This window comes from Pseudorca crassidens, chromosome 1 (genome assembly GCF_039906515.1).
Source record: "Pseudorca crassidens isolate mPseCra1 chromosome 1, mPseCra1.hap1, whole genome shotgun sequence".
Classification (NCBI taxonomy): domain Eukaryota; kingdom Metazoa; phylum Chordata; class Mammalia; order Artiodactyla; family Delphinidae; genus Pseudorca; species Pseudorca crassidens.
The window spans coordinates 117,984,905-118,010,978 of record NC_090296.1 but is presented as its reverse complement, the minus strand read 5'-3'; the positions used below and the strand labels follow the sequence as shown (position 1 = coordinate 118,010,978).

The 26,074-nt window shown below is 54.5% G+C and overlaps 1 protein-coding gene across 8 annotated transcripts in view; it reads left to right on the top strand.

The window, feature by feature from the left end:
* Positions 1-764: 764 nt before the first annotated feature.
* TLE3 (TLE family member 3, transcriptional corepressor) overlaps positions 765-26,074 on the top strand; it is a 48,722-nt gene continuing 23,412 nt past the window's right edge. For 4 of the 8 annotated variants that reach the window (XM_067752015.1, XM_067751994.1, XM_067752004.1 and 1 more), the window contains exons 1-6: positions 765-1,852; positions 2,399-2,499; positions 3,015-3,078; positions 4,070-4,114; positions 22,345-22,407; positions 23,997-24,071. In XM_067752015.1, the coding sequence (XP_067608116.1) occupies positions 1,829-1,852; positions 2,399-2,499; positions 3,015-3,078; positions 4,070-4,114; positions 22,345-22,407; positions 23,997-24,071 (372 nt within the window). In that variant the 5' untranslated portion in view covers positions 765-1,828. Of the gene's footprint in view, positions 1,853-2,398; positions 2,500-3,014; positions 3,079-4,069; positions 4,115-22,344; positions 22,408-23,996; positions 24,102-26,074 lie in introns of all 8 variants that reach the window. The other 4 variants (XM_067751978.1, XM_067751965.1, XM_067751970.1 and 1 more) reach the window with 1 other exon arrangement.

Sequence of the window (26,074 nt, the reverse complement as noted above, 5' to 3'; positions counted from 1 at the left end):
TTCCTCCGACTTCTCGGGGGCAGCCGCCGCACATCAAAGAGGCTGTTTATTTGGCTTTCTGAAAAGAAGGACAAATGAACAAAGAAGAAAAGCTGGGGGCCGTGGGGTCGGGGGTGGGCCGGAGAAGGCGTAAAGAAAGGGACACCCTCAGTTCCGAGCAAATTTTTTAAGGTGGGGGGCAACTTTGGGACCACCACTTTATCAGTCCGAAATCTTGTGAAAACATTAAAGTGACAAAGTGATTTTGTTTGTTTTATAGTATCTAATTGGGCTGCTTTGCAGACCTAATGGGATTAGAGGGAGGTATCGTTTGCCGCCACTGCAGAATAAACTGATACGTTACTACCAGCCACAGGTTTTGAGGACTGTACAGCTTTTTTTTTCTTTTGTTATTATTCCTCTGTCTTTCCTCTTTCCCCCTCCCGCCAAATAATTATTTGCTAGTAGATCGTGGGAAAAAAAAAGAGAGGAGGGGAAAAAAACCCTAGCAGCCCAGGACTATAATATATATCTATTTATTATATGTCTTTCGGTTAATTCCTGATCTGAGGAGCGCTGTTTTTCACTCCCATGCGAAAGTCACCAGCGGGTAGGGCCTGATTGCTACTTTTCATGCATAGTTTTAGACACAAGAGGGCATTGTGACGTCGCGCCCGGCGGCGCCCAGTCGCAGGCCGAGTCTGGCAGCCCCACGTGGGGGCCCCGCGCTCCCATTGGCCAGCGCTGGGCGAAGCTGCCACATTATTTTGTTACTTTTCAGTCCCTATTTGGAACTGCTCTCGCGGCAGTTCAGACCTCGTGCTCGTCTCCCTCGCCTGTCTGTGTGTGGTATCCGCAGGTCCGGGGCACTTTTTTTGGTGCGAGTGTGTGTGTGTGTGTGTTTGGGGGGATTGTCGGGGCGCGAGAGGAGAGCCGAGCCGAGGGGAAGGAAGGAAGGAAGCCACAGAGCTCCCCGGTCTCGGGCTGCTTCTCCCTTCCAGCGCTCTCCTGCCTGCGCGCTCCGAGGCGGCGGTGGCGGCACCGAGCGCTCCTCGCTGGGGACTCGGCGCTCAAGCAAGGAGCAGCGAGGACCCCTTTGATGCGGCTTCCTGTGCCTGCTGGAGTTAGGATGCCAGGGTGGTTGATTCCCACCTACTGAGCCCGGAGTTTCCTCCTCGGCCCTGGGAAGGGCTTGCAGCGGCGGCGGCAGTAACAGACAGAACAGCAGGCTCTCCTCTCCGGGGTGGGGGGGGGGTCGAAGCGCCCGCGCCGGGCTCCCGCCCTCACCCTCCGGCACTCCTGCGGCCCCAAGCCGCCACCCCGGTGCCTGCCTCCTTCCTCTTCTCGCCGAGAGCCGCCCCTGGGATCGGACCCGCGCGCCCCGGATGCTGGGGCTGCCCCGGCGCGCCTCCCTCCTGGCGCGACGCGCTGAGTGAACCGGAGGGCGCCCGCGCTTGCCCCAGGAGGGGCCCCCTAACCTCGGGACCCCGCGCCGGACCCGCCGGGTAGACGACGATGTCCGCTCAGCCCCCGGCTTTGACGCGCTCCACGCAGCGGGGGGAAGGCGGCCGGCCACAGCCCGCCGAGCCCTAGGTGCACAAAGCCCGCGCCCGCCGCCCGGCCTCGGCGCCCGCCGACGACTTTGCCGCCTGCTTCGCGGCTCTTTGTCTCCGCTTGGGGCGGGCGCCCGACTCTGGGATTTCGGTGTGAGAGCGGGCTGGGGGGGCCGGGGACGAGCTCTCGGTTTCCCGGCCGCCCCCCGCTCGGGCTTGGCTCCCCCCTCCCCCGCATCTCCCCTGCCCGGGCTCTCGGCGCTTCCACGCTCTCGGAATCACGACCCCTCCCTGCCATGTATCCGCAAGGCAGACATCCGGTGAGTAATTGCAATTCGGTTTATTTAAGCATCTATCATGGGAGGGTAAACGAGGCAGTTTATCTGGCACCTCCATTTTGCTTGTTGCTACCTTTATAGTGTGTGCGTGTGTGCGCGCGCGCGCTCACACAAAGGGGATGGGATGGGGGGGCGCCGTTACGAGAGGAGGTTAATTCCGCCCTAATGGCGTGGGGGGCTGCCAGTCGTCCTGGGGAACTGTTTTCACGCTGTCCTCCGCCCCCTCGCCTAAGTATCCCAACTCACTCGTTGTGTCTCCCCCGCCCCAGAAGGGAATGGGAGCCCCTTCGTGAAAGGGATGGGAGCCCCGCGGCCAATAGGGAGAGGTTAGCCCCCCCGTCCCCCCCCCGCCCCGTCGGGGAGCTGAGAAACTTGCTGGAAAGGTGCTGGGCTGTGAGGGCGGCCCCTATGGTGGGTGGGTGGGGGAGGTGCGGGGGGAGAACGGGGAAAGCCAGTGAGGGGTCTGGGCAGCTTGGAGCCGGGTCTGACGCCCCCGCCCCTCCGCTGTCTTGTCCTCGCCGGCTTCAGGCTCCCCATCAACCCGGGCAGCCGGGATTTAAATTCACGGTGGCTGAGTCTTGTGACAGGATCAAAGACGAATTCCAGTTCCTGCAAGCTCAATATCACAGGTAAGGCCAGTGGGGGCCGCCCCGGGGCTGGCGGGGCGGGGGCGTCTCCGCCGCAGCTCCTGCCACCACCCCTAGGGGACCGAGCGGGCCCCCGACCCCGGGGCGGCGGGGCAGTCCGGGCCTCTTCCTTTTGTTTCCCCTTTCCGAGCGCGGCGCCTTAACCCTTTGCTGCCGGCAGAGCCTTCCGGGTCCCTGCGCCGCCCCCAGGGTGAGGGTTCGGGTCGCGAGCCGGCTCGCTCCGGGTTCTGGGGGTCGCGAGCGAGCGTCGGGGTCCCGCCCCCCCGCGGCTCGGATAAGTCCACTCTCTTGGCCGCGGGAAGTTTCAAGTTGTTTCACTCCACCTCCGCGTGTCGGGGACCCAAGCCCCCCTCCCCCAGAGACTGCGGGATAAGGGGTTCCCCCCGGGGGGAGGGTGTCAGGAAAGTGACAGAGTGGCTCCCAGAGGCCCTTGGGTTGGGGCCTCGGAGGAGGCTGTGCAGGCGCCAAGTCTGAGCCGGCTCCTTCTGCCCTCGCAGCCTCAAAGTGGAATACGACAAGCTGGCGAACGAGAAGACGGAGATGCAGCGCCATTATGTGATGGTGAGAGGCCGGGGCGGCGTGGGCCTGGGGAGCCTGGAGCCGGGTCCCCTGACCGGCCTCCGCCGGGCAGCCCCGGAGCGGGTGTAATCCGAGTGTGCCCTCTGACCCTTAACCAGCCTCCCATAGCCCGGCCACTTGGAGGAGGGTGGGTGAGAGGAGGGGCAGAAAGAGAAACCCAAACCCCAGGCCAAGCACTTGTGCACTTCCTTTGTGCCCCATTAATTTGTGTTTTGAAGGTTTCCCAGAGGGCTGGTTGTCTTATCTTGGCTAGTAAGATAGGATTGGATCAGCCTATGTCAGGGTTGGATAAAAATCTCTCTTAGAGATCTCCTGGGAGTGTTTGAAAACTTCACTGCTCTGCAGCCCTGGGATCTAGCCAGAGTGGGGCGTAAGGCCCCTCCGCCTACCCCCTTTCTCCGGGGGTTTCTGACAGTGGAGGAGCCTTTTACAGGCGTTTGCCTCCACTGTACACTCAGGGATCCCCCAACTGAGAACCTTAAAGGCCCTGGGACAGTGTGTAGACATCCGCCCTTTTCCCGGTGTCTATTCCAGCAAGTTTAAATCTTCTGTTGGTGAGGAAGGCACCGGAGGTCCTTAAGTGAGGCTCCCTGCACTGCTTTGCACATAAGAGGCCTTCGACACATTGCTAAATAACTCTCAGAGGACAAGAGGGTCCCAGTGTACACACGATTCCTTGTTGAACGAGAACCTTGTATAAACAGGATATATGGCACAGGCAGGGCTGGTGGGAGGGAGGGCCCCGCTCTTCATAATACTTTGCGTATAGGATGTTCTGTTGCAGTGAGAACAGCACTCATGAGCCGGTCTTCAGCTCTGCAGCCCCTTTATAGCCGGCTTTGGGCTTTGACTTAAACTTCTTTAGCAGATGTATCTTAAAAGTATCATTTGGCCGAAACCTTCCCCAAAGCTCATTGTGGAACACAAACAGACTTCGGTGTTGTGCATTAACGGCCGTTACTTTTACTTTTAGTACTACGAGATGTCCTATGGATTGAACATTGAAATGCACAAGCAAGTAAGTGCTTTACCGTACATGTCTAGCTTTAAAATTTTTACCTAATCCACAGATGTTTAAAAATGGCTCCTCCTATTTGAAAATGAGCCTCGTTCTTCTGTTCCTTCTCCTCCTCCTTGAAGAGTGAATGGATCCAGCCCTTGACATGCAGGGGTTGAGGCTTGGCTGATTTCTTGGACATGTTGAGCTTCTGGTGTCCGAGCTTGTGAAGTTTGTCCTGGTGTTGGATCTTGGTGGAGGAGGAAGCAGCCAAAGGAAACTTGTTCCTTCAGGATCTACTCTACAAACTCCTGAAACCCAGAGGTAGCTGGCTGCTACCTGTTTTAATGTAAAATTTTCAAGAGGAAAGGCAGGAGAGTTTGTGTGTGTGTGTGTGTGTGTGTGTGTGTGTGTACAAAAATATGTTTTGCCTCGATGAGATTAAACTTCAAGAGTCTTAAAAGCCAGGCTGAGCTGTCAAAATTTAAGGGAACAAGCCACCAACTGCTTAAAAATATAAAGCCAGAATGAAATACGGCCCAATGCCTTATGTATATGAGGCAATTCTTTTATCTCCATCTTAATGTGAAGGCGGCCACAGCCTTTCCCATTTTTCGGAGAAGGAAGACGAAGCCGAGAGGTGAAGTAATGAGCCTGGGGCAGCCTAGCCAGGACTTCTGAGATGGCTGGGGGTTGAGCTCAGCTTTGAAATCCTGGTTTGAAGTCAAACCAGTTTAGCTAGTGTGGTAGTGTGCGATGGATATGTAAACTACCCCGTATTGTCACTCTTCTAATAACAGTATACCTCAGACCGGGCGAATACAAACACCTTTATCTTGCTGCATATCAGTAACTCATCCTGGGTGCCGGGCTGGGCTGTGGGAGAGGCCCGTTTGTGTATTTGTTTTCCGAGGAGAGGCCGCCTATAATTTGGCCTGGCCAGTGATTAGCATTGACTTGGCAAGGAGAAATGGCGCAGGCCGGTGGTTCTCTGTAACAATTGGTGTTCTTGAAATCCCAGGAGACTGTTGACTTATTCTAGTCTTCGTTGACCGTGCTTTGAATGGACTTTCTGCTCTAAATGAACAGTGGTTTACAAGGTTTAAACTTCGCTCTTTAAGGGGGCAGGACCCAGGGCAGGTGACCTCCGGAATGCTTGTAGATTCCTGTCTGCCCACTCCAGTGGCTTCGCACAGAGTCTTTGGAATCTAGTTTCCTTTCCCCTCCTGGAGGGAACCCCAGTGTTGGGTGAAGGGCAGCCAGAAAGGGACCTGAGTTTGTTGAGGAATCTGGGGAGGCACATGAAGGCTACCAGGTTTTTACTTCTTGACCCACAGGAACTGTAAACAGACACCACTTTGTAAGTAAAGCTGTCTCTCCTCGGGAGTCGGGGCTAGAGACTGCCCAACTTCAGGTGGGACTGACTGGGTCTGACTGGTCCAGTAAGAATGTGTGCAGTGCAACCGGGGTTCCAGGTGTTCAAGGGCCTTGGGCTCTTATGCAGGATGCAACCTCATCCCTTTCTCCACCCCCTCTTTTTTTGTCCTCAGCGCTTGGTATCTTGGGTGTGTTTAAATTGAACAGGGTAATTGCACCCAGGTTTAAAAGTTATAGCAGCCGTTCTTCTAAGAGCTTCGTGGTTAAGGTGTAATATGTCGTTGCATGTCGAGGTCTGCATGGGTGGTGTTCCCCGCGTCTGTGAGTGGCTGGTTCTTTGGCACAAAGAATCCACCTCGGCTGGTGGAGCGAAGCTGTCCCTGGAGTCCTGGGGACACTCTGAACCCAGGAAGAGTTGTTCGCCTTCCTAGCACATTGAGTGGTGGGGTTTGCATAAGGAGCAGCTGTGTGCATCTGGGACTTCTGGCCAGTCCCCAAACCAGGTTCTTAGGGGGAGAATGCCTGAGGTTTGGCGACATGGTCTCATTTAATCCTGTCAGCTGCCAGAAGCAGATAGATGTATTCTTTGCCCTCTTTTTGGAGGCGAGGAAACTGAGGCTTCAGGGAGGCGAGGAGGGCAGACCTAGGACTCAAATCTGGGCCTCTGGCTTCTAAACAGGACTTTACCCTGTTAGCCACTCACCTTTGCCTTCCAGCCTCAGCTCCCACTTGCTTCCCAGAGGGAGTGTTCCGTGCTCTGAGTTCAGTGCCTTTACCGGCTTTATGGCAATCTCTGAGTTGGGTGCAATCGCCCGGTGCCTGTGTAGGAACAAAGAGGCAAGGAGGTGAAGCAACCCTGCACTGAGAAATGCAGCCCTGACCTCCTGGGGCTGGCCACTCCCTAGGCATGCAAGGGTTCTGCAGAAGAAAACCGGCCACTAATTGTAGTGTGGGTCTTGGGTGCATTTGGCGGATGGTGGTTAGGCCTGAGCAAACAAGTTTATCAGCTGACCTGTTTAGCGGTTGACTGGTGTTTTATCTGCACACACAATCAAGTGACTGGAGTGCTTGAATTATTCATGCAGTGTCCTGCCCTCTAGACTTGACTGTTCGTGTGATTACATCTGCCTGGAACAAACAGGCTGGATTCTTCATCTTGAAGCTGGGGGGGGGCGGGGGGGCGGGGACTGTCTGTACTTTTATATAATGGATGCTCTCCAGAGCTAGCACCTTGGGGAGTGTGGCAGTCCTCAGCCTGCGTGCTCCCGCTCTTTCTCCCTCTCGCTCTCTCTCTCTCTCTCCCTCTCTCTCTCTCTCACACACACACACACACACACACACACACACACACACACACACTCACTCACCTCTTACCAGCACCCCCACATATTTTCTTCAAAAGCCGTTTGCTGGCTCTATGGGAAACGCCTATTAGTTGGGAACCTCAGGTTCCACCAGATGGGCCTGAGTATTGACAGAGGGCAGCTGATGAGGTGCGTCCAGCCCGTTTTTATTCTACCGAGAGGTTAAACTCACTGGCTGGCTCCTTTCCTAGCTGTTTCACTGTCTCCCTCTCCGTTCTTTTTCCAAGCTGTCAGATCCCAGAGAAGCAGTAAATGGTTTCTCCTCCCCTCCCTCCCTCATTGTGGCAAAGCAGAGGTTACAGCATCATGGGCCTGGCCCGAGAGTTCGAGAGGTCACCCACCTCCTCCAAGCCTCTACTTCCAGGCAGGATGTCAAGGGTGATTCAGCAAGGCCGGGGAGGTGATGATGGCTGGCCAGCTCGTCAGTTCCCATCTTGTTCCCGCAGAGGCTGAAGCTCTCGGGTGTCAGCCACAAATCGCCAGCGCAGAAACAAGCCCTCCGGAGCGATCGTAGTGCATTGGGTTTGAGGCACTGGTGCCCTGAGAAGCTGGGGCAGGCTGTCTCTTCACCCCCCTGCTGGTGAGCGCTAAGGTTTTGGAAGAGCACCAGAGGCCTTTCGATTTGGGGACAGTGTCATGCCCCCACTTTTCTGTCACCGAGCAACACTTCTTCTAACTTTCTGTTCTAACTGGGAGAGCCCTTTGGCATCTCCTGCAGACCTTTCAAGTCACAGATGAGGAGACTGAGGCCCAGGCAGGGGAGTCGAGGTATCCAGCCCCATGTTAGCAGAGGAACTGCCGCTGCCACTTTTCCTCCTGACCCCAGGTCTCTTAGCAAAACTCAAGAAACGAAGAGCGCTTATTTACTAACTAATAGCACTCTGTGTCTATAACTATTGTTGATTTCTGCGTTATCTCAGGAGGCTAAGGCCACAAACCTGGCAACGCCAAAGTCCCGCATTTCTGGTTCTATAACCATATCAGATGAATCATCTTTGCCCGCCCAGGGTGCTCTTCTGAACCGCTAGCTATTTGCACAACCAGTGATTCAGTGCGCCTAGTAATGAACACAATGCATAACTAGCAATCCCGGAGGTAAGGGTCACAGGTAAGGTAAAGTGATAAAACCTGTGACTTTCATCTAAGGATGGGGGTGGCCATGAACGTGGCTGAAGATGGAGATGGGACATCTTCATTTGTCATTGCCCTTCTCTGGGTCCTCACACCTACATAAAAAGGGGCTTGGGCTGGAAGACCTCTAGGGATAACAGCTTGAAGTTTTGTGGCTGCTGTGAAGGTGTGGGTGGCCAGAGGGGGCCAGCAGGTGGTGAGGTTACCAGAACCCTGCCCAGGAATCAGGTCCGTCTTGGTGAGGAGAAGGTGGAACACTGAAATTGAAGGGGACGTGGGTCTTCATACTAGGGTGGTGCTTATTTGTGTGGCATCTGAGTCGAGCTAAGAAAAAAACCTTTGAGTATCATTTATTTTGGTCAGAATGCTGGCATCCGGGAACCGCTCTACGCCCTGATTTCCTTCTGACTTTCTTGCCTTGTCGCTTTTCTGCGGAACAGTCTCTCCTCTAGTCATGCTGGCCTGGGGTGCCTGCCTTGCTCCAGTTTGGGGTCCACCAAGCTCCAAGCTCCCTTCACCCTGTCCTGTCCACCTAGGAGGAGCCTGCCTCCCAGGCCCCCAAGACTGCATCTCACACCAGCCTTCTCGGGACCCCCTCTTCCTTCTTGCTGATGGAGTTGTCAGAGCGAGGGTCTGTGTGCTTTCCTTGCGCTTTTCCTTCTCGTCCATTTGATCACTGAAATGACCTGGGAGATGGGCACATGGTCCCTGTGTTTACCCTCCGATCAAGGAAACTGGTCCTAGATGGGGACCTGGCTCTTTACTGAAGACTCTCCGTGAATCCTGCTGGACCAGGAGCTCCTGGAGGGCACGGAGCTCTTCTTTCTGTCTGTGGCTTCCTCCTTCCCCAGCTCGGACAGGAAGGGTCTAGCCTAGGTCAGAGGCCCTTTGTTTCCTTTTTTGGTGTAGGAGTGAGTCAGCCAAGGGATGAATTCCCTTTTCCTTCCTGCGTGGGGGGAAAATGTTTTTCCATCCCGTTTGTACAAAATCCTGGGATGCCAGGGGCAAAAAGGTGATCAGGCTGGACCTCAGTGGGGTGCCCTGCTGCGATCTGCATGCAGGAGGTCCTCCTACACCCCCATAGCTGGGGGGCAAGCCCCTCTGCTCAGGACTCCTATGTGCACTTAGCATATATTGGGTGCTCAGTGAACACGTTGCTTCTCCTTTGCTCAGAATTACTGGGCAGTCAGAGGGTGTGAGTCGAGATGGGGGTTCGTTGCGGGCTGGCCGCCGGCTCTGCAGGCTTCCTCCTGCTGCTTCCTACTGCTCACCATCCAGTTTCTCCATCAGTCAGATGAGCGGGTTGGACTGATCCCCAAAATGATTATTAGGGGCCTGGGGTGTCCCGGGTGTGGTCTGGGGCTTGTTCCACAGACACCTTTCCCTCCACGGGGGAGTCGGGCATCTAAATAAGTCATTGCAATGCAGTGACGTAAGTACTAACGGAGGAGCCCCCAGGACGGAAGGGCTCATCCTTCCTGGGAAAGGGGAGTCAGAGAAGACTACATCGAAGGGCTGTTACTTGAGCCTCGTCTTAAAGGGAGGGCCGCATTCGTTAGGCGGAGCCGCCAGTGGAGGCTCCTCCGGGGGTGGCAGCAGCAGTGCTTGGAAAGGCAGCCAGGTGTGTCCCGGAAGCCACAAGTCCACAAGTCTTGGGAACGGGGCGGGGAGGGGGGACTCCACTTGGGGCAGGAGGTGAGGTGGTGACATGTTGCAGCAAAGCGATCTCCAAGGCCTCTCTGCTCTCACACTCGCCGCTCTGTGGCTCTTCGGTCCCCAGATGGCTCTCCAGGGCTGGCCCAGGTCCATCTGCCGGGCCGGGCCGGGGGGCCACTTGCTGCAGTCTGTGGCCTGCTTCCCCACCGTCATCTGCTGGTTTGAACTTTACTCCCCAAAGTGGCATTGTCTTCTTGCTCATATTGGTAATTCTGTAATGACTGGTTATGACCCGCCCCCTCCCCCATATTTAATTCTCATCAGCCCAGCTCTCCACTTTGCTATTAATGATAGCAGCCGGCAAAATAGCTTTCAACATGCCATTGACAGTCTGGTTTAAGAGAGCACTTGAAGTAGTGCTAGACAGCTGAAAGCACCCATAATTGTGTACCAGAGTGAGAACTGCGCACTCAAGGGCCTTGTTTTTATATGCTTAAAGGGACAATATCTTGTTTTCAAGATCACAGCCAAGATGCTTTCTCTCCCCTTCTCTCTTTGCTTTTCTCCCTTGGCTTTTGCTTTTCTCTTGCCTTTCAAAAGAAATGTTCCTTCTCAGGTTGAGGCTAAGGGGAAACTTAGGGAAGGGGGGGAATTTCCTGCTGCCACAGAAGTAAGGTTTGGTGCCGCCCCCGAGGGTCTTCTGGAGGAGATAATGGGGGCGTTGCAGTTCTCCCCAGCAGTGATGTTGAGTTCTTTTATTTGCCAGGGCTGTTGCACTGGTGAGCATGTGGGTGGAGCGAGCAGGCTTCCAAACTGTCACCTTGTCACCGTGGATGTGCAGGCAGAGGCCATCTGATGGGGAAGGGGTCAGCCTTTGGGGAGTCAGATCAGGGGCCTCGAAGTCCCTCAAATCAGATTCCAGGAGGCCGTTCTTCTGCAGAGGCCCCTCCGGAAATCATGAGGATGGGGAGGTCAGGGACTTGCCTTCTTCAGGGGAGGTTCATCCCAGCTTGGGATGAGCCAGGGGACCCATTTACTCAGCCCTGAAGATTCTGCCTGAGAACAAAGACCTCCCTCCCCTTCACCCCAGTGATGTCACGACTTTGAAGGTTCAACAACCTTTTAGGAAGAGGCTCCCTTCGCTTGCTATCACCAGAACTTCCCCTGACCAATTGCGTCCTTTGAAGGGTGAAGGAAGAACCAAGTGCCCAGGAGTGGGGCTGAGATTCCAGGGGAGCCCCTTTGGGGTTGGGTCTGGCCGCGCCCATTGCCCTGTCCTCTCAGAGGCGTCCCGTTTCATTCACCCGCCACGTGAGTGACACAGGCGGGGTGCTGGGGCTGCCGCCATCTCCAGATAATCCCAGGGGAAAGCCTTCATCAAGGATACAGTGAAAATTTGATCTACCAGATACTGGAGATTATAATAATATAGCCTTTCGTATTTCTGCAGCACTTGATTGTTTGCAGAGCAGATTAGACATTTTCACCTTAGAAACCTAAACTCACAGGCATTTGACTCCAGGACACACACACACCAGGAGGAAAGCATCAGAGCCTGGCACGAAAGGCCTGGCGTGTGAAGATGACCTGTACACTTAAGGGTGCCACAGGGCTGTGTTCTTTTCTTTATTTTTCTTTATTTATTGTTTTCGGTATGCGGGCCTCTCACTGCTGTGGCCTCTCCCGTTGTGGAGCACAGGCTCAGCGGCCATGGCTCACGGGCCCAGCCGCTCCGCGGCATGTGGGATCCTCCCAGACCGGGACACGAACCCGCTCGGACTCTCAGCCGCTGCGCCACCAGGGAAGCCCGCAGGGCTGTGTTCTTAAACTGGGGCTGGGTTTAAGAGGGGAGGAGAGCGTTGTGGAGGCTCTGAGCGCCCTGAGGGATGAGACCATTCTGCATTCACGGAGGCCCCTGAGCCCGTACCGGGTGCACGGTGTGCATTTTGTTGGGGACTCCGGGACTGTATGTTCCAGTTTGGGGGTCTTCCTGACCCTGGATAGCGTCACGGACCTTCTGGGAAGGATACCAGGCTTTCTCAGGTTTCTGAGAGAGGCCTGTGGTTGCGAAAGTCGTGCTGGTAGGAAGAAATATGTGTCATAAACCTGTATTATAACGTGTCTTTGATAGGCTTAACCATTTTCTTTTCCCGTCTCACATGACAGGACAGTTGAAGTGTGAGAGGAGAAGAAAGGGAGGGGGGTGAGGAACGAGATAGTTGGGGAAAGATGATAAAGCAGAGATATGGGGGGGGCGGGATAAGGAATGGGGAAGAACCAGGGAAAGCATGCTGACTTTGGATTACGGGAGCACCCGAGTAGCAGGAAACAAGGGTTAATGGCTTGGAGGTAAATTAGTAAACGATGCCTGTCATTCCTCAGCTATCTATTTGGGCCTGGAGTTCCAAGTGTTGGGGCCTTATCTCATTGCCCTTTTAAATCCTTGATAACCATTGTTCACAGCTCTTCGACTTTTTTTCTTCCCCCTTAATTCCGAATGAGAACTTTTTCTTTCGTTTGTACTGGGAGGGTACATTTTCCCTCAGAGGCGGAAAGAGTTCTTTCCACCAGTCCTGCAACCTGGGGGCAGGGCAGGGGCCTCTTCCTGCCTGGCTGGCTGGGGAGGTTTCTGTTTTAGACTCCTGCACCACCCAGCCAGGAGGTGAGGACTTTGTGACAAAGGGCCTCTACCCAGTCCCCAAACACTTCTCAGGGGAGAGCCCTCCACAGGTCCGTCCTGCTCCTGGTCTGAAACTGAGCATCCCGGCAGGCACGTGCTTTGTGAACCAGTGGTGAGATCTGCTAGGGCGGAGCGGGGCAGTTTAGTGTGTCTGGGGGTTAAGGGATGGGAGGCAATCCTCCAGCTGAGGTGCAAGCGGGGTACACGGACTATCAGACTTCCTGCCCGGGAAGAGGTCGGGCAGACTCATGGGCCTGGGAGAAGCTGCCGGTGATACCAAATGGTCTGGAATGAGGGGCTCAATAGCCTGGTGGGAAGAGAGTACCCATGAGATCGGGCAGATGGAGGTAGGGGGCGGGCCAGGGCTGATCAGTCAGGGGGTGCTTTAGCCCCTCCTTAAACCCTTACTCTGAGAAGAGAAGGGGGCCCTTCCTCAGAGATGCCTTACCCGTGGAGAGTGCTGCAGTCCAGTGCCCATCTTGCTTTGCCTAAGAGCAGAAGTCCTCGGGCAAGACTCCGGAGGAGTTGAGGTTGATGGCCCCATCTCCTAGGACCTCACGCTTTATCCCAGAGAATCGGTATCCCCATGAAACCAGCCCGAAATGAGGAGAAGCATTAGAGCCCCCAAAGAGCTGCCCTCCCCCTGCCACAGTTCTCCCACTGTTGGCTTGACGCTGGTCTCCGTGTCACCTGGCGCTCTGTGTGTGGCACCGGGGAGCCTAGCCTGCAGGAACTCCTGAAGGTGGCGGTGGTGGGGTATGTGTGTGGGTGGTCTTCGCTCTTAGCCTTTTCCGGTTTCTCTCTAATCTCTTACCTGGTTCTCACCCCACTTCTCAAGGGATCTCCACCTGGCTCTCCCTCGCTATCCCCCTGACTAGGTCCCTGTCTTAATCCCCCTCTGGTGCTGTAGGAACATTGGGCATTTCCCAGGCCTCCAGGTGGTGGGTCTTTGATAAACCCTTTTTCATGAAGGTGCCAGTGGAATCAGAGTTGGTCTCTCAGAAGTCAGTTGGTTCTCGAAGGGGCATCCTGGGAAGTTAGGTTCAGAGCACCAGGAGCTGGGAGATGGCCTGTCCTGGTGGCTAGGAGACAGGCTTGGAAGTCATTACAAACTTAGTTTTGAGTCCTAGATTAGGATCTACTGGCTGTGTGACTTGGGATAGGCCATTTCTCTCTGCGAACTTGAATTTGTAATGGGAATGGTGAGAATGCATACCTGTTAGAGTGGTACTGCCTGATAGAACTTTCTGCAGTCGTGGAAGTGGCTATCTCATTGTCCCGTACGGTAGCCACCAGCCACGTGCGGCTGTTGAGCCTTGGAATGTGGCTACTGTGACCGAGGAACTGAGTTTCAAAATGAACTTTAATTAACGTTAGCTAGCCACGCATGGCCGCTGGCTTCATGTATTGGACTGTGCGGTTATAGAGCGTGTTTTGAGGGTGATGTGAAATGACGCATGCTAACTGCTTAGCACAGTACCTCCCTTGTGTGTGGGGAGACCTCAACAGGGGGTTCTCACAGCAGGACAGTCCCCGAAGTTGCCAAGGCCTGAGAGAGCGAGGACCAGCTCCTTGCTGTTGCACGTGTTGTGACACTTCCCAGAGCCCTTTCTCCTTTGTGACTTGTTGACTCCACGTGCCAGCCCTACAATGTGGACACCAGGAGCCCCGCCTAACAGTAGGAACACTGACGTTTCAAGAGGTTAAGTGACCCGATTGCGGTCTCCCTGTGGATCAGGGGCGGGTTCAGAACTGGTAACTCGGCTTGTTTCATTTGGACCAGTGATCTTTATCCAGAGGCCACATCAGGGTGTGGTCTTCTGTGGTCTCCACGCTGGCCCACCCTCAGACCCACCTGTACATCAAGGCTTTGATTCCAGTGTTGGGAAGTCCTCAGACAAAGCTTTTTAAGAATTCGGTGAAACATGAGTGTCAGCGACGTGTAGACTGGGGTTTCTCAACCTGGGCACCGTTGGCGTTTGGGGGCCAGATAATTCTCTGTGGTGGGGCTGTCCTGGGCTTCCCGGGATATTAAACAGCATCCCTCGCCTTTACCTCCTAATTTCCAGTAGCACCACTTCAGTTGTGACACCCAAAAATGTCTCCAGACACTGCCAGTGTCCCTGGGGGAGTAAAATCGGCCCTGGTTTAGAACCCTTGATGAGGGGGAGGAATTCTGGCTCCAGAGCCATTGTCTTGCTGTGTGACCTGGGGCAGCTGGGCCCTCTCTGGGCCTCCTTTTCTCCATCTGTGAAATGCGATGTTGAATGTGCTGATGGTTTGGGAGGGGGCCAGTCTGAGAGGGAGCCGATCGTTTAAGCAAGTTTCTAAATAACTGATCTTGATTTTTATGGCCTGTGAAATGCCACCATTCCTGCCATCCTTGTCTGGGGAAGAGAGGCCCCTCTGACCCTTTTAATCTAAGGAAGGGCCACGCGCTTGGGTTGTGGACTCAGTGATGGGGTGGGTAAAAGGGGACTGTTTTCTGCTCCTTCCCCGACACCTCATTTTCCCCTTCCCACCACCCAGGTTTCCCAGAGAGCCCCTGTCCCTAAAAAGTCACAGCGCTGACCTTACAGGGAGACTCCCAAAATTTAACGAGCCGCCTCTGCAAGGGTAATGTGACTTTTACAGCCTGTTGAGGGGCAAAGGGAGATTTGCATAATGTTCCAAGGGGGATTAGGTGGCTGGGGGTTGCCATAGCAACGCCACAGGGATGAATTGAGAATTTTCCCTCCTGGCGGGAGTTGGCCTGTGGAGTCTGGGAAGGTGGGGGAGGGGACCCGGGGGTTATCTGAGGGGAGGGAGGGAGGGATGGGGGGGGTTGGTGGGGTCTTCCGCGCCTGGGATGAATGGGCAGTGTTGGGAGAAGCTGTAATCTGAAAAGGCTTTCCCTGTTCCATCTACACAAGCAGGCTCTTTGAGGGCCATTCCCTGGAGTGGGGGTGGGAGGCAAGCAGAGTTTAATGTGTTTGGGAGCCAAGAAATTAAAGTGAACAAATATTTAAAGATTATTGGATCTTGTTAACAGGAAGCCCGGTGGATGGAAACTGAGAGTCTGAGCCAGGGAGGGACTTGGCTGTCACCTTTCCAAGTCCCTCCCTTGGAGTGGTATCCACGCCGATGTCCCTGTAGGGTTGCCATTGAATGCTCCCCGGGACGGGGTACTCACTTGCACACAGCACCTAATTTGTTTTTGAGAGCTCTGATTATTAACTTGGACCCAAGTCTGCCTCCTTCATGCGATGGAAGCTGAGGTCCTAGCGCAAGACACACCTGGGGCGGAAATGCAGGTCTCCAGACTTTGCGTTGCCAACTCTTTCCAGGGTCAGTGGCCTAGATGCTTCCTCTGTTCTCCCACCCACGCCACTCCCCCGCTTCCTCACTCAGCGTCACCATTCCCAATTCCCTTACTCCCTAGACTCTTGGCAGAAAATGTCCAAGACTTCTGGTGGGCACAGAAAAGGAAGGCGGGATTCCTTTCAGGGGAGCACCTGGGAAGGTCATGTCACAACTCAGGGCCCCCAGACTCCCTTGCTTTTCATCTGTCCTCGCTGGGTAAGGGCAAGTGTGTTAAATCCTCTCTGCCATCTTTACTCTGTGTGAAGGGCACGGGGACCAGTGTCACAGGCTGGCCCCAACCAGCGTCCCCTTCCTTCCCCCGGGAGACAGATCCTCAGGGTCACACCAGGGCTGGGCCTTTTTTTGTTCCGAGCCCTCCCTGCATAAAGAATTCAGCAGGCTTCCTCGGAAGCATAAATATTTAATGGCGTTGTAGTTATATATAATTTGATCAATATGTCAATGCTAAAAGGGCCTTTAAGGAGGCTCACCTATCATTGAGTGATCTGTGATGTAAACCTCCCCAGCCCCTGCAGGAGCAGGGGTCATTATCTCCCGGGCTGCCAAGTGGGTCATTTACTCCCCCCTCCTTAAAGACACCGTGGAGCTGCTCTCCCCTAGAGCCAGTACCTGGCGGGGATGGAGCGGGGCCTGGGAACCCGGCACTGGCTTTTGCTGGAGGTCTCACACCTCCCTGTCCCTGGACTTCCTTCTCTCTGGTGATAACACGTCCACTTGCTTTGTTTCCGAGCTCTCTGAGCTTGGTCTGAGGAGGAACTGCTTGGCAAGGAATTTCATCTCGTAGTCCAATAATTGAGGGCCTGTCAGTTTAGAATTGCCTAGGAGATGCAGTGGGATACTTGAAGGTAAGATTGCTCGGATGCATTGTTCTGGAATCTCCCAGTATTTGATTGCGGGGTGACTGTGGCACCTGGCTGCCACAGCTTCCTGCTTCTGCATGGCCCCCAGCCTCTCCCTGTGCCCCTGTGATGTTAATTCAAGACAGGCAGCCTCCCTTTGAACACCCCAGGACTTGAGTCAGAGAGCCAGGTAAAACCCCATCCAAATTCAAGAACCCCAGAGCAGACCAAGTGTCCACCCCAGACACACACGCTTCAAGAGGAGTCACCCAAGGCCCAGCCAGCGGTCCAGAGGTCACATGGCCTGTCGGACGCAGAACTGGGGGGGGGAGCACCATTTCCACGGGACTTGGGGTGTAACTCACATCTCACGTAGGTATCTTTCCGTCAGCTCGTTTTTCTCGCACACGTCTACACACGGGGCTTCAGAATCACAGCACTCTGTTCTTCCCAAGACGCTGGTTGTCCCGTGAAGAAATTCTTGTTTTAGAAGTGAAACCGGGAACCTAGGAGCGGCCCTTTGGCTGCCTCATTGCTCTTACTTCCCACTAAGTGAGACACCTTGAAGAGCCCTTGCCTGGCTGTCTTCAGCTCCTTGTGAATCACGGCAAGAACCCGGACAGGAGGTGCTCGGCACCTACAGATAGGACATCACTGCTCTTGTCTGCTCTGTGACCGTTGGGTGCAGTATGGCTGATGGACACATTCGAACGGTCTGTGCCGTGAAGACTGGTCCTGGGGGCCAAGCCCAGCCAGCCCCAGCCTAGCCCACCGCCCGGCATCCATCCGTGTCTCAAGTCGGCTTGCCTCTTCTCTGCTCATCCTTTGAACTCACGTTCTGCTCTGTTTTACTGAGCTTTCTGGAGGAATCGATGTGTCACAGAGCAACTCAGGAATGTTTAGCGTTCTCAGACTCTGAAAGATGGCTCCTGGATCTTATCATTTATTCAGTCCATCCCTCTGTTTTGCAGACGACAGAATTGAAGCCCAGAGGAGGGAAGGGATTTGCCCAAAGCCATGCGGCTAGATTGGAGGCCGAGCTGGGAGGCGACGCCAGGTCATTTCTGTGTGGCTCCGGGGTCAGAACGTGCTCTTTAAAGCGGCCAGGTTCCTCCCTCTCCTCGTTTTTATTGGGCTGAGGTTAGAATGAAGTGTGCATTTTCAAGAGCTGATCGGTCCAGACCACCTGGCAGTTCAAATACTGGAGAGACGGTCTTCTGGAAGTGGCTGTCAGCTGTGACTTGAGCAGGCAGTTAAATTAAAAAAAAAAAGAGCCGAGGCCTGGCTGGGTGCTGCCGGTCAGGAGTGAGAGGTTGCTCGGGGTGTGGACCAAGGGCAGATTCCATCTCCCTTCAGTGTCGTGGGTCAAAGGCCCAACGGATGGGAACAGCAGCAAATGTGAATGCAAGGGTGTGGCTGGAGCAGTGTGCTTTGAGAAAGTTCTGGCGCCCTCCGTCTACCCCAGGATGGTTAGAGGTTCTGCTCTGATGAGATGATCGCGTGAATGGGAGTCACTAAGGCGCGTGGAGCGGACTGCTCTCTGGGAAACTACACTCGCCCCCGCCCCCCTCATCTTGTGTTCCGTCACTTACTGCCTAACAGTCTGGACGGCGACACAGGGCAGGTGTACCTCCTGCGCCTAGTTGAGAGCGCAGATTCCGGATTTCGCAGGATCTCTGTGCACACTTCTCTCTCTGAGCGGCTGCTCTGTCTGCGTCGAGTAGCTTAGTTCCTTCTGAGGAACGATGTTTTTCCACCAGCAAAGCTGCCTTCTTTGAACCACACTTGAAAAGAAACTTTCAAAGGCGTCACCAGGCTCCCCAAACACCTTTTTCCAAAGGAAGCCGTCCTCCCGCAGCCTGGCACCTGCCGCCTCCCAGGTTCTCCTCCGAGGCTCTGACTCAAAGGCAGTGGCCTTTTGGGACCAGGATGGAGGAAGGATGAAGGTCCACCCCGTGAGCCCCAGCTGCCTTATTGATAACAGGGTGCCCCGAAGGCCAAAAGGAGCTTTCCAACGTAGGATCTAGTTCCGATTTGTGATTTGTGACCTGTCCCGATTGTTAAAAGTCACACGTCTTGATTCTTTTTTTCTTTCCTTTCTTGGAAGTGATGTTTAGAGCTTGTTTGAGTTGGATCAGATGCTGTTTTAACAGCTGCCCTAATCGGAAATGCTGTCAATTATTAACCCTGACAGTAGTTTTTCTTTGAAAAATACTTCTCTGAGCTCCCTCAAAATGTCAAAATTTGGCTTCTTGGTAGGAAGTCGGTTAGTGACGTTGCTTAATTGCCAGGCGTCAGTTTCCCCATCTGAAAACTGGAGATTGATGAGGAGTGCCTTCCCTGTAGGGCTCTTGTGAGCTCACACATGCAAAATGCTTGGAGCAGCTGGGTCGGCGGATGTTAGCCATTATTATTATCGTTGTTGTTAAGAGTGGTTCTGTCCGGTCGACTTTCTATTTGCAGGAGCTTCCACTCCTGCCGTCATCACCCTCAAAAAAATAAACATGAAAAGAAAAATCGTTTAGGGAACAGTTTTCCTGTTCATTCTTTGACGCACCAGCGTGCGCTGAGCCCGTTCTCAGGGTTGGATGGTCTATGTAGAGGAAACCGAGGCTCAATTCCTGCTCGCACATGGTGGGGAGACCAGGAGGGGAGAGCTGCTCCCCGGCAGGGGACGGTCCCAGCTGGGAAGGATGGGATTGCATGCTTTCTCCACCCCCCGCTTCCTCCCAGGAAAAAAAAACCCAGACACGAGGACAGGGACCAAGTGTGACACCACGCCCTTTCCTCTGCCCTCCCCCAACACTGTACAGTCCTAACTCGTGGCAGGCCAGAGTCCTTCCTGTCACTCGGGGAGGCCGCTTTTCATTAAGTCTGGGCCCCAGGAGAGAGCCTGAAGGCTGATAGCCCAGGCCTCCGGAATATTGCATATCTGTTCTGCTGGTCCTGATGTGTGGGGTTGGGAGGCAAGAACTGCTCCCTGTGGGTGGAAAGGTGAGATGAGAGGGGACTTGGTCTGAGCCCCCCACAGGGCTTCTGAGCGACCCAGCCGTGGTCACCTAGTAGCCTGGATGCCAGGCTTGAACTGGTCTTGAACCAGGCAGAGCTACGTGAAATCCCGGCAGATTTTTCCTCATAACCAGAGGATGCTGGGCTCTGGACCAGGCCGCGCAGGGGAAAGATCCCACCTGGGGGCAGCCTGTGGCCGCACGTTTGCTAAAAGATGCGGGGAGAGGGAAGGTCAGCTACTTGTCATTTTGTTCCTTTACCTCCCAAGATCTTGACACTTGACCTGTTTGCTAGAGGAAGTAAGCAACAGCCGGGACTCCTTTATAACTACCCACCCCAAAGACGGTGAGAGCTGTAGTTGCTGAGCAGGCCAGAGTGATGGGGAAGGTTCCGAGCCTGCGCCTGCCTCCCTGGCTGTAGCGGAGGCAGCAGGCAGAGCCCAGCGGGCGGTTTGTGGCTGGTCTGGCTTGACCACTGCCTCACCCTGTCGATGAAGGACTTGTGCTCCTGGTTGTAGGTCAGCGCTCCGTCCGCCACTGCCCCTCCCCCCGATGCCCCCCACAGTGGGGCAGGCCCAGATCCCTGGCCAGGGGCCACTGCAATCTGAAGTCTCAAAAAATACATGCGGGGAGGCCAGCGAGATTCTTTTGGTTCAACATTTACTGAGCACCTACTACGTACCAGGCTCTGCTATGGCAGTCATTTGAGGTAAGAAGCCTTGGACCGATGAGCTCCCTAGCAGTGAGGATGGTTTATTTCGTTTATTTCTCTTTGCTTTTTGTTTTAAATAAAACTTTCTGTTCTTATTTGGCACATAAACATGTGACAGTTGAGTGATTATGTTGCTCTTACGGGTTTGGACTGATTTGATTGTTTCTAGAACTCCCGACTTGTACAACCCTGACTCTTACATTTTATCCCTCTTGCCCACTGTCAGTCAGTTTGGGGGAAGAAAAATGAACATAAGTGAGAAAGGACCTTGTTTTGGAGTAGAACTCTTCCCACTTACCTAGATTAATAATTTATACAATAATTAGTAATCGTCCCAGGTTCCTTACAGTATGAATGACGGGCATCCAGTGGGCGGAGGCCAGGGATGCTACTAAAAACACTACAATGCCCAGAACAGCCCCATGCAACAAAGAATTATCTGGCCCCAAATGTCAAAAGCATTGTTGCTGACAAACCCAGTTTGAATGACAAACTGTTATACAGTGCCCTTGCGGGAATATACCCTGAATGTGCAGATGTGGCTGTGAGTCCCATGGGGCTTAGCGAGGATGATATACCCTCTCCACCCTGGAAGTTTAGAAATGTGGGGACCGTTATGGGCACTCAGTTGGTCTAGGATATGGGGGGCAATCTTTCACACCAAAGACTTGTTTTACCCCAGATGCCCACAGTGGGCAAGACTGGCCCTATTCCTGAGAATCTAGAGTGTTCCAGGAGAGAGCTGTGATCTCTGATCCCCACCCAGGAGCCCCCGATGCCCTGGACAGGTGTTCTGAGTTGGAGCCTGCACCGCAGCCAGCAGCCCCAGGACGTGGGACCACAAAAGCCCGTCAGATTCCTGGTCCATGGCCTGTCTCTTCACAAGCCAGGGGCATCCTCATCACTCATGAGTGGCTGGGGGCTGGGGGGAGGAGGGGGTGCTGGCCCCAGGAATTCTCCTGAGGGCCAGGGTCTGTTCGTAAGCCTTCAGACAACATTGCTTTTATTTTAAGTGCACGAGGATTTCTCATCCAGAGTCATTTGACATGCAGATGATCACAGATTTTTAAAGGCTGTTGTCATGGTTTTGTCTCTGAAAGATGGCTATGTGCTGATGAGAGCCTTGAAGCCAGCTCTGGGACCTCAGTCCTGGTGGCCTTGGGATTCAGAAGGAGATAAGAGAAGCAATTCTGAGACTTGTCTGTCTGGTCCTCGGCCTTCCTGTCTGGATTCAGTTAACCATTTAGCCCCACTGTTTTTTTCTTTTTTCTTTTCCTAAACCATTCTTCATCTGAGATGGTTTCACATGGAACACGGGTGGCAGAATCAGTTGATGTTTTTCTGAATGTGATCTTTTCTGGAGGGTTAGCAGTGGGGCAGAGAATTGTTTCTGTGGTCAACTTAGATGAAGGGCTAGGGATCCAATCAGTTACATCCCGAGCATCATGTTAGAGAAGGCAGTGCTTTATGCCCCCCAAAAGGAAGCGTCGACGGTGGGATTTCAGGCTGGGCAGCACATGTAAGGGTGAGGGATCGGTCTGGTGGGAGTCAGGCAGCAGCGGAAAGTGGAGGGCGAGGGAGACCCTTTAAGACACATACCGCCGGGTGTGAGGCTGGCCCCAGGGAACACTTTGGCACATGCAGCCGGGCGTCTTCCATCACCTCCTGATTTGTCTGGGAGCCCGAGAGCCTGGCTTGCTGTTGCCCTTGGGGCCACACGGCACAGCAGTTCCTTCTCACCGCACTGCATTTCCCTCTTGTTTGTGATGGGTTTCACCACAGTGGGCGGTGTGGAGGTGGTTCTTGTTTAGTTTTGCGTTGTTTTGATTAGGGCTTCCATCCAGAGGAGGCGAACTGGATACTCTGAACCAAACACAGAGACCACCTCTGATAGGAAATTGGAGCTCCCTGAAATGTAGGCAGCCCGGTTGGAGGGAGTTGGAAGAGATTGCTTCATGCTGTGGATTTAGCGAGGCCTCCTGGCAGGAGGCCCACCGAGGGTGGAAGGATGGAGCCCGTCGGGGGTCTGCGGTTTGGGGGGAAGCTTGTCCTTCCACCGTCTGACATTTTGGCGACTTGATTTATTGGCCTGAGCCTCACGCAGTCTCTTTTCCTTTGCAGACAGAGATCGCGAAGAGACTGAACACGATTTTAGCACAGATCATGCCTTTCCTGTCACAAGAGGTAAGCCCTTCTTTTACTGTGCCCTCCGTTTCTTGCAGAGCAGCCCAGTGGCTGCCTAGGTCTCACCGGAGCCCCAGCCCCTGTCCGTTCACGTGGACTGAAGTTGACAGCCTGGGGCTTTACAGAAGCTCCTCTGGCACATCACAGGGCCCACTTGCTCCTTCAGTGGAACCTGTTCTCTGCCCTTGCCTGAGTCCCGAGAGGAGGGTCCTGGCCTGTGGAGGGGCTAACAGTGGGCAGTGGGTACCGCTGTGCCTCCCCCCACCGCCGGCCCTACCCCATCCCAACCAGCATTCCCAGCCTCTGCTTCCCCGTGCCCCAGCTTCCACACCTGGAGACATCTAAGAGCAAGGCAGCCTGGCCAGTTAGCACCGAGGGCCAGACCCTGCAAGGAGAACTACTACCCAAAGGGGACCCCGGCCCCCAGGACAGAGTGTCCTCATCAGAGCATGACCAAGTCAGTCACATCATCTTCTAAGCACACTTTTGCAAGAGACTCCCGCCTGAGGCAGGGCTGGACCAGTGGGCAGTAGGAGAAAAGCATCTGCAAGGAGGCCCCGTGGTGCAGGGCAGATGGGTGGGCTGCCCGAGAGGGGCCCCTTTCCATCCAGCAGAGCTCACTCCAGCCTGGGGCAGGCCTGCCCTCCAGGCCCCCGTCAGTGGCTTAGACCACCCTCGCTCCCTCTGGGATTCCTGGGTCTCTTGAGTCGCAGTAGTGACCCATACGTGATTGAATTCATGTAAAAACAGGATATAGTGATGTCCTAGGAGCTTGCAACCCATTAGGGGAGACAGCTGCCTATGAAGCAGGTTTCACCTCAAGGCTGAAGGGAATGAATGCACTAAAAAAAAATGTTTTTTTTAAATAGACTCTATTCTTTATAGTTTGAGGTTCACAGCAAAACTGAGTGCAAGGTACAGAGACGTCCCCTAGCCTTCCCCACCATCAACATCCCACACCAGAGTAACTGATGAACCTACATCGACACATTATCACCCAATTCCCAGCTTATAACGTTGTGCCGTTTTTTTGTTGTTGTTCGTTTTCTATTTAGATAGATGCAGGGTGAGTATCTGTAGATACACGTACTTTTCCTCTGAACCCTTTGGGTGTGAGTTGCAAACACCCTGACAGCTCACAGCACTCACTGCTCCAGCTGCCTCTCCTAACAGGACACCCTCCTACGGGACTGCACCGTTGTCACCACATTTAGGAAATGAATAATCATTCAGTAGCATCTTCTAATATCCAGCCTGGATGTTAGTTTGGGGACTTACGCCTGGAAGGAAGTTTTTTTTGTCTCAAATGCCTGGAAGGAAGTTTTTTTGTCTGCGTGGCGGAGGGAGACGGTCGACAAATAGCCCTCTTTGGGCTCTTTTATATTTTAACTTAAAACTCCGGGAAGTGTGGATTACAGAAGTAATAGGCACCCGTTGAGAAGGGTTTAAAGGGTCCCCCGTCCTCCCTGTGTCCTGCTTTGGTCGGTGGACCTCCTCTGCCTCCTGTGTCACCACCTGTCCCCTACCCCCGTGCCTCCGTGGTGGGTCGGGGAAGGCGGCCGCCTCTAACCCACACCCGCTCCCTCCAGCACCAGCAGCAGGTGGCGCAGGCGGTGGAGCGAGCCAAGCAGGTCACCATGACGGAGCTGAACGCCATCATCGGGGTACGTGGACTCCCCAGTCTGCCTCTCACCGTGTGTATAGCCCTTTTATTCCTCTCACTTACCATAACCAGAGATGGACCCTGACCTTAGCTGGCCTCAAAGAATGGCAGCCCCAGGGCTCCGGCCTCTCCCAGCATCTCATGGGCTTGGACCCGCCTAGAGATCTCCCCCTGTGGCTCCCCGGTTGCCTCTCACTCCCCAAGTTAAAGCGGTGCCCGACAAGACCCGATCCGCCTCGAAATTCATCAACCCCATCCTTTCCCGGCTTTCGGTATCTCCAGCATTGAGCGGGGGGTGGACTCTGGGATCACCTTGGAGGCCAACCTGGTTTCTCCCACCTCCCCAGGGGCCTGTCCCCTCACTGGCAAAGGTCTACCCTTCTTTGGCCACCTGGGATCAGAACTGTCTCTGCTGTACTGTGATGTGAAACGTGCTGTGGCATTTGGGGCTGGGCCTTGCTGTCCCATGCGCTGAGCTGCCTGGCGGAGTCTTCATCCTGGGCCCATGTCAGGTCCAGCCAGGGCCCCTGGCTAGGTCTCCCTGATGTTCTAGAAGTCCCGTCTCACCCGGGAACAGGAAAAGATAATGCAGAGTGCTTCGTGAGGCCTACTTCTGGTCTGGCCCCTCAGTGAAAGGAGGAAGCCCGATCTCTCCCCTTTAGTGCTCCTACCTGGCTTACATCTTTAGTGCGTTTGTGGGATTCACGCAGCATCTTCCTCCTGCTTGCTGCTCTGGTATGAGGCTGCTAAAGGATATTTAAGACAAGCATCTGAGGAGAAACAGGTTTTTTAAGGGGACTTTGGGCAAGACTCTTAGCCTCAGGATGCAGCTGTCCACCTTTGGTCCCTAAAATGAACAGGGTGGGTGAGATCACTGCTTCCCATCCACAGATGGCTGAGTCCAGGTCCCCAACGGAGCTTCTGAGCAATACATTCTAGGGCACTCACCCCAGAGTTCTTTTCCATAGGTTTGGGGTGGACCCGGAAATCTGTGTTTCTGAAGTTTTCTAGATCATTCGGAAGGGTAGTCAGGCTTGGGAAGCAGTGGACTGGTTGGCTGAGGTCCCTCTAGCCCTCTGATGGGTCCTCATTCCTCCGCTTGTTCTTAAGTACGGTCATTATTTCAAGGTGGAACTGAAGGCCTGGGATGTTCTGCTTGGTGGGTTGAATGATGACTCTGGGCTCTTCATTCTGGGGCAGAAACCTGGAGACCTGTGTTCTAGTTAAGCCTCTTCCCCAGGTGGCCTCAGGCAGTCCCGTCTCTTCCTCGGGCCTTAGTCTCTGCGTCTGTTACAGGAGGGGGTGGGCCAGCTCATCCCTTCGGGCCAGGAACGCCGGGAGGGTGGGCTTTTGGAGAGACAGAGTGATGCTGGCGGGTGCTGATCCTCCCACACAGCATTGGGGCCCCGTGATGGTTACTGGGTTCTGTCCTTCCGGTCTGAGTCCCGTGGCAGCTGCTGAGAGCTGCTGGAGGACGGCCAGGGCGGGAGTATTAGCCTGGTCTGAATCCTGACAGTGTTGAGGGGGGAGGAGCAGAGAGGAGGCCAGAAAGGGGAACGGGAGTGACTGGTCACTGCTTTTAGCCAGTGAGCTTGGGAGGCAGAGCCCCCGGTAGGGAAATCATAATATGGTAAAATTCGAAGTCTCCTTGGAAACCATCTTATTAGCCCAGGGTTCTTCAGCCTCAAGACTCGTGAACTTTGAGGCCACATACTTTGTGAGGATGTGCAGGAGGATGTTCAGCAGCAGCTCTGGCCTCCACCCACGGGATGCCAGTGGCACCCTCCCACACACAGCTGTGACACCCCAGAACGTCTCCAGACATTGCCAGATGTCCCGGCAGGGGGCAGGGGCAGTGCACGAAATGGCCCGTGGTAGAGAACCACTGATCCAGCCGACGCCCTTGCTTTACAGAGACGGGGAGTGACTCACAGATGGTCACACACGGTCCAGGAGCAACACCAGGCCAGAGGCCCCGGGCTGGCTTTCGGCTTAGGGCTCTTC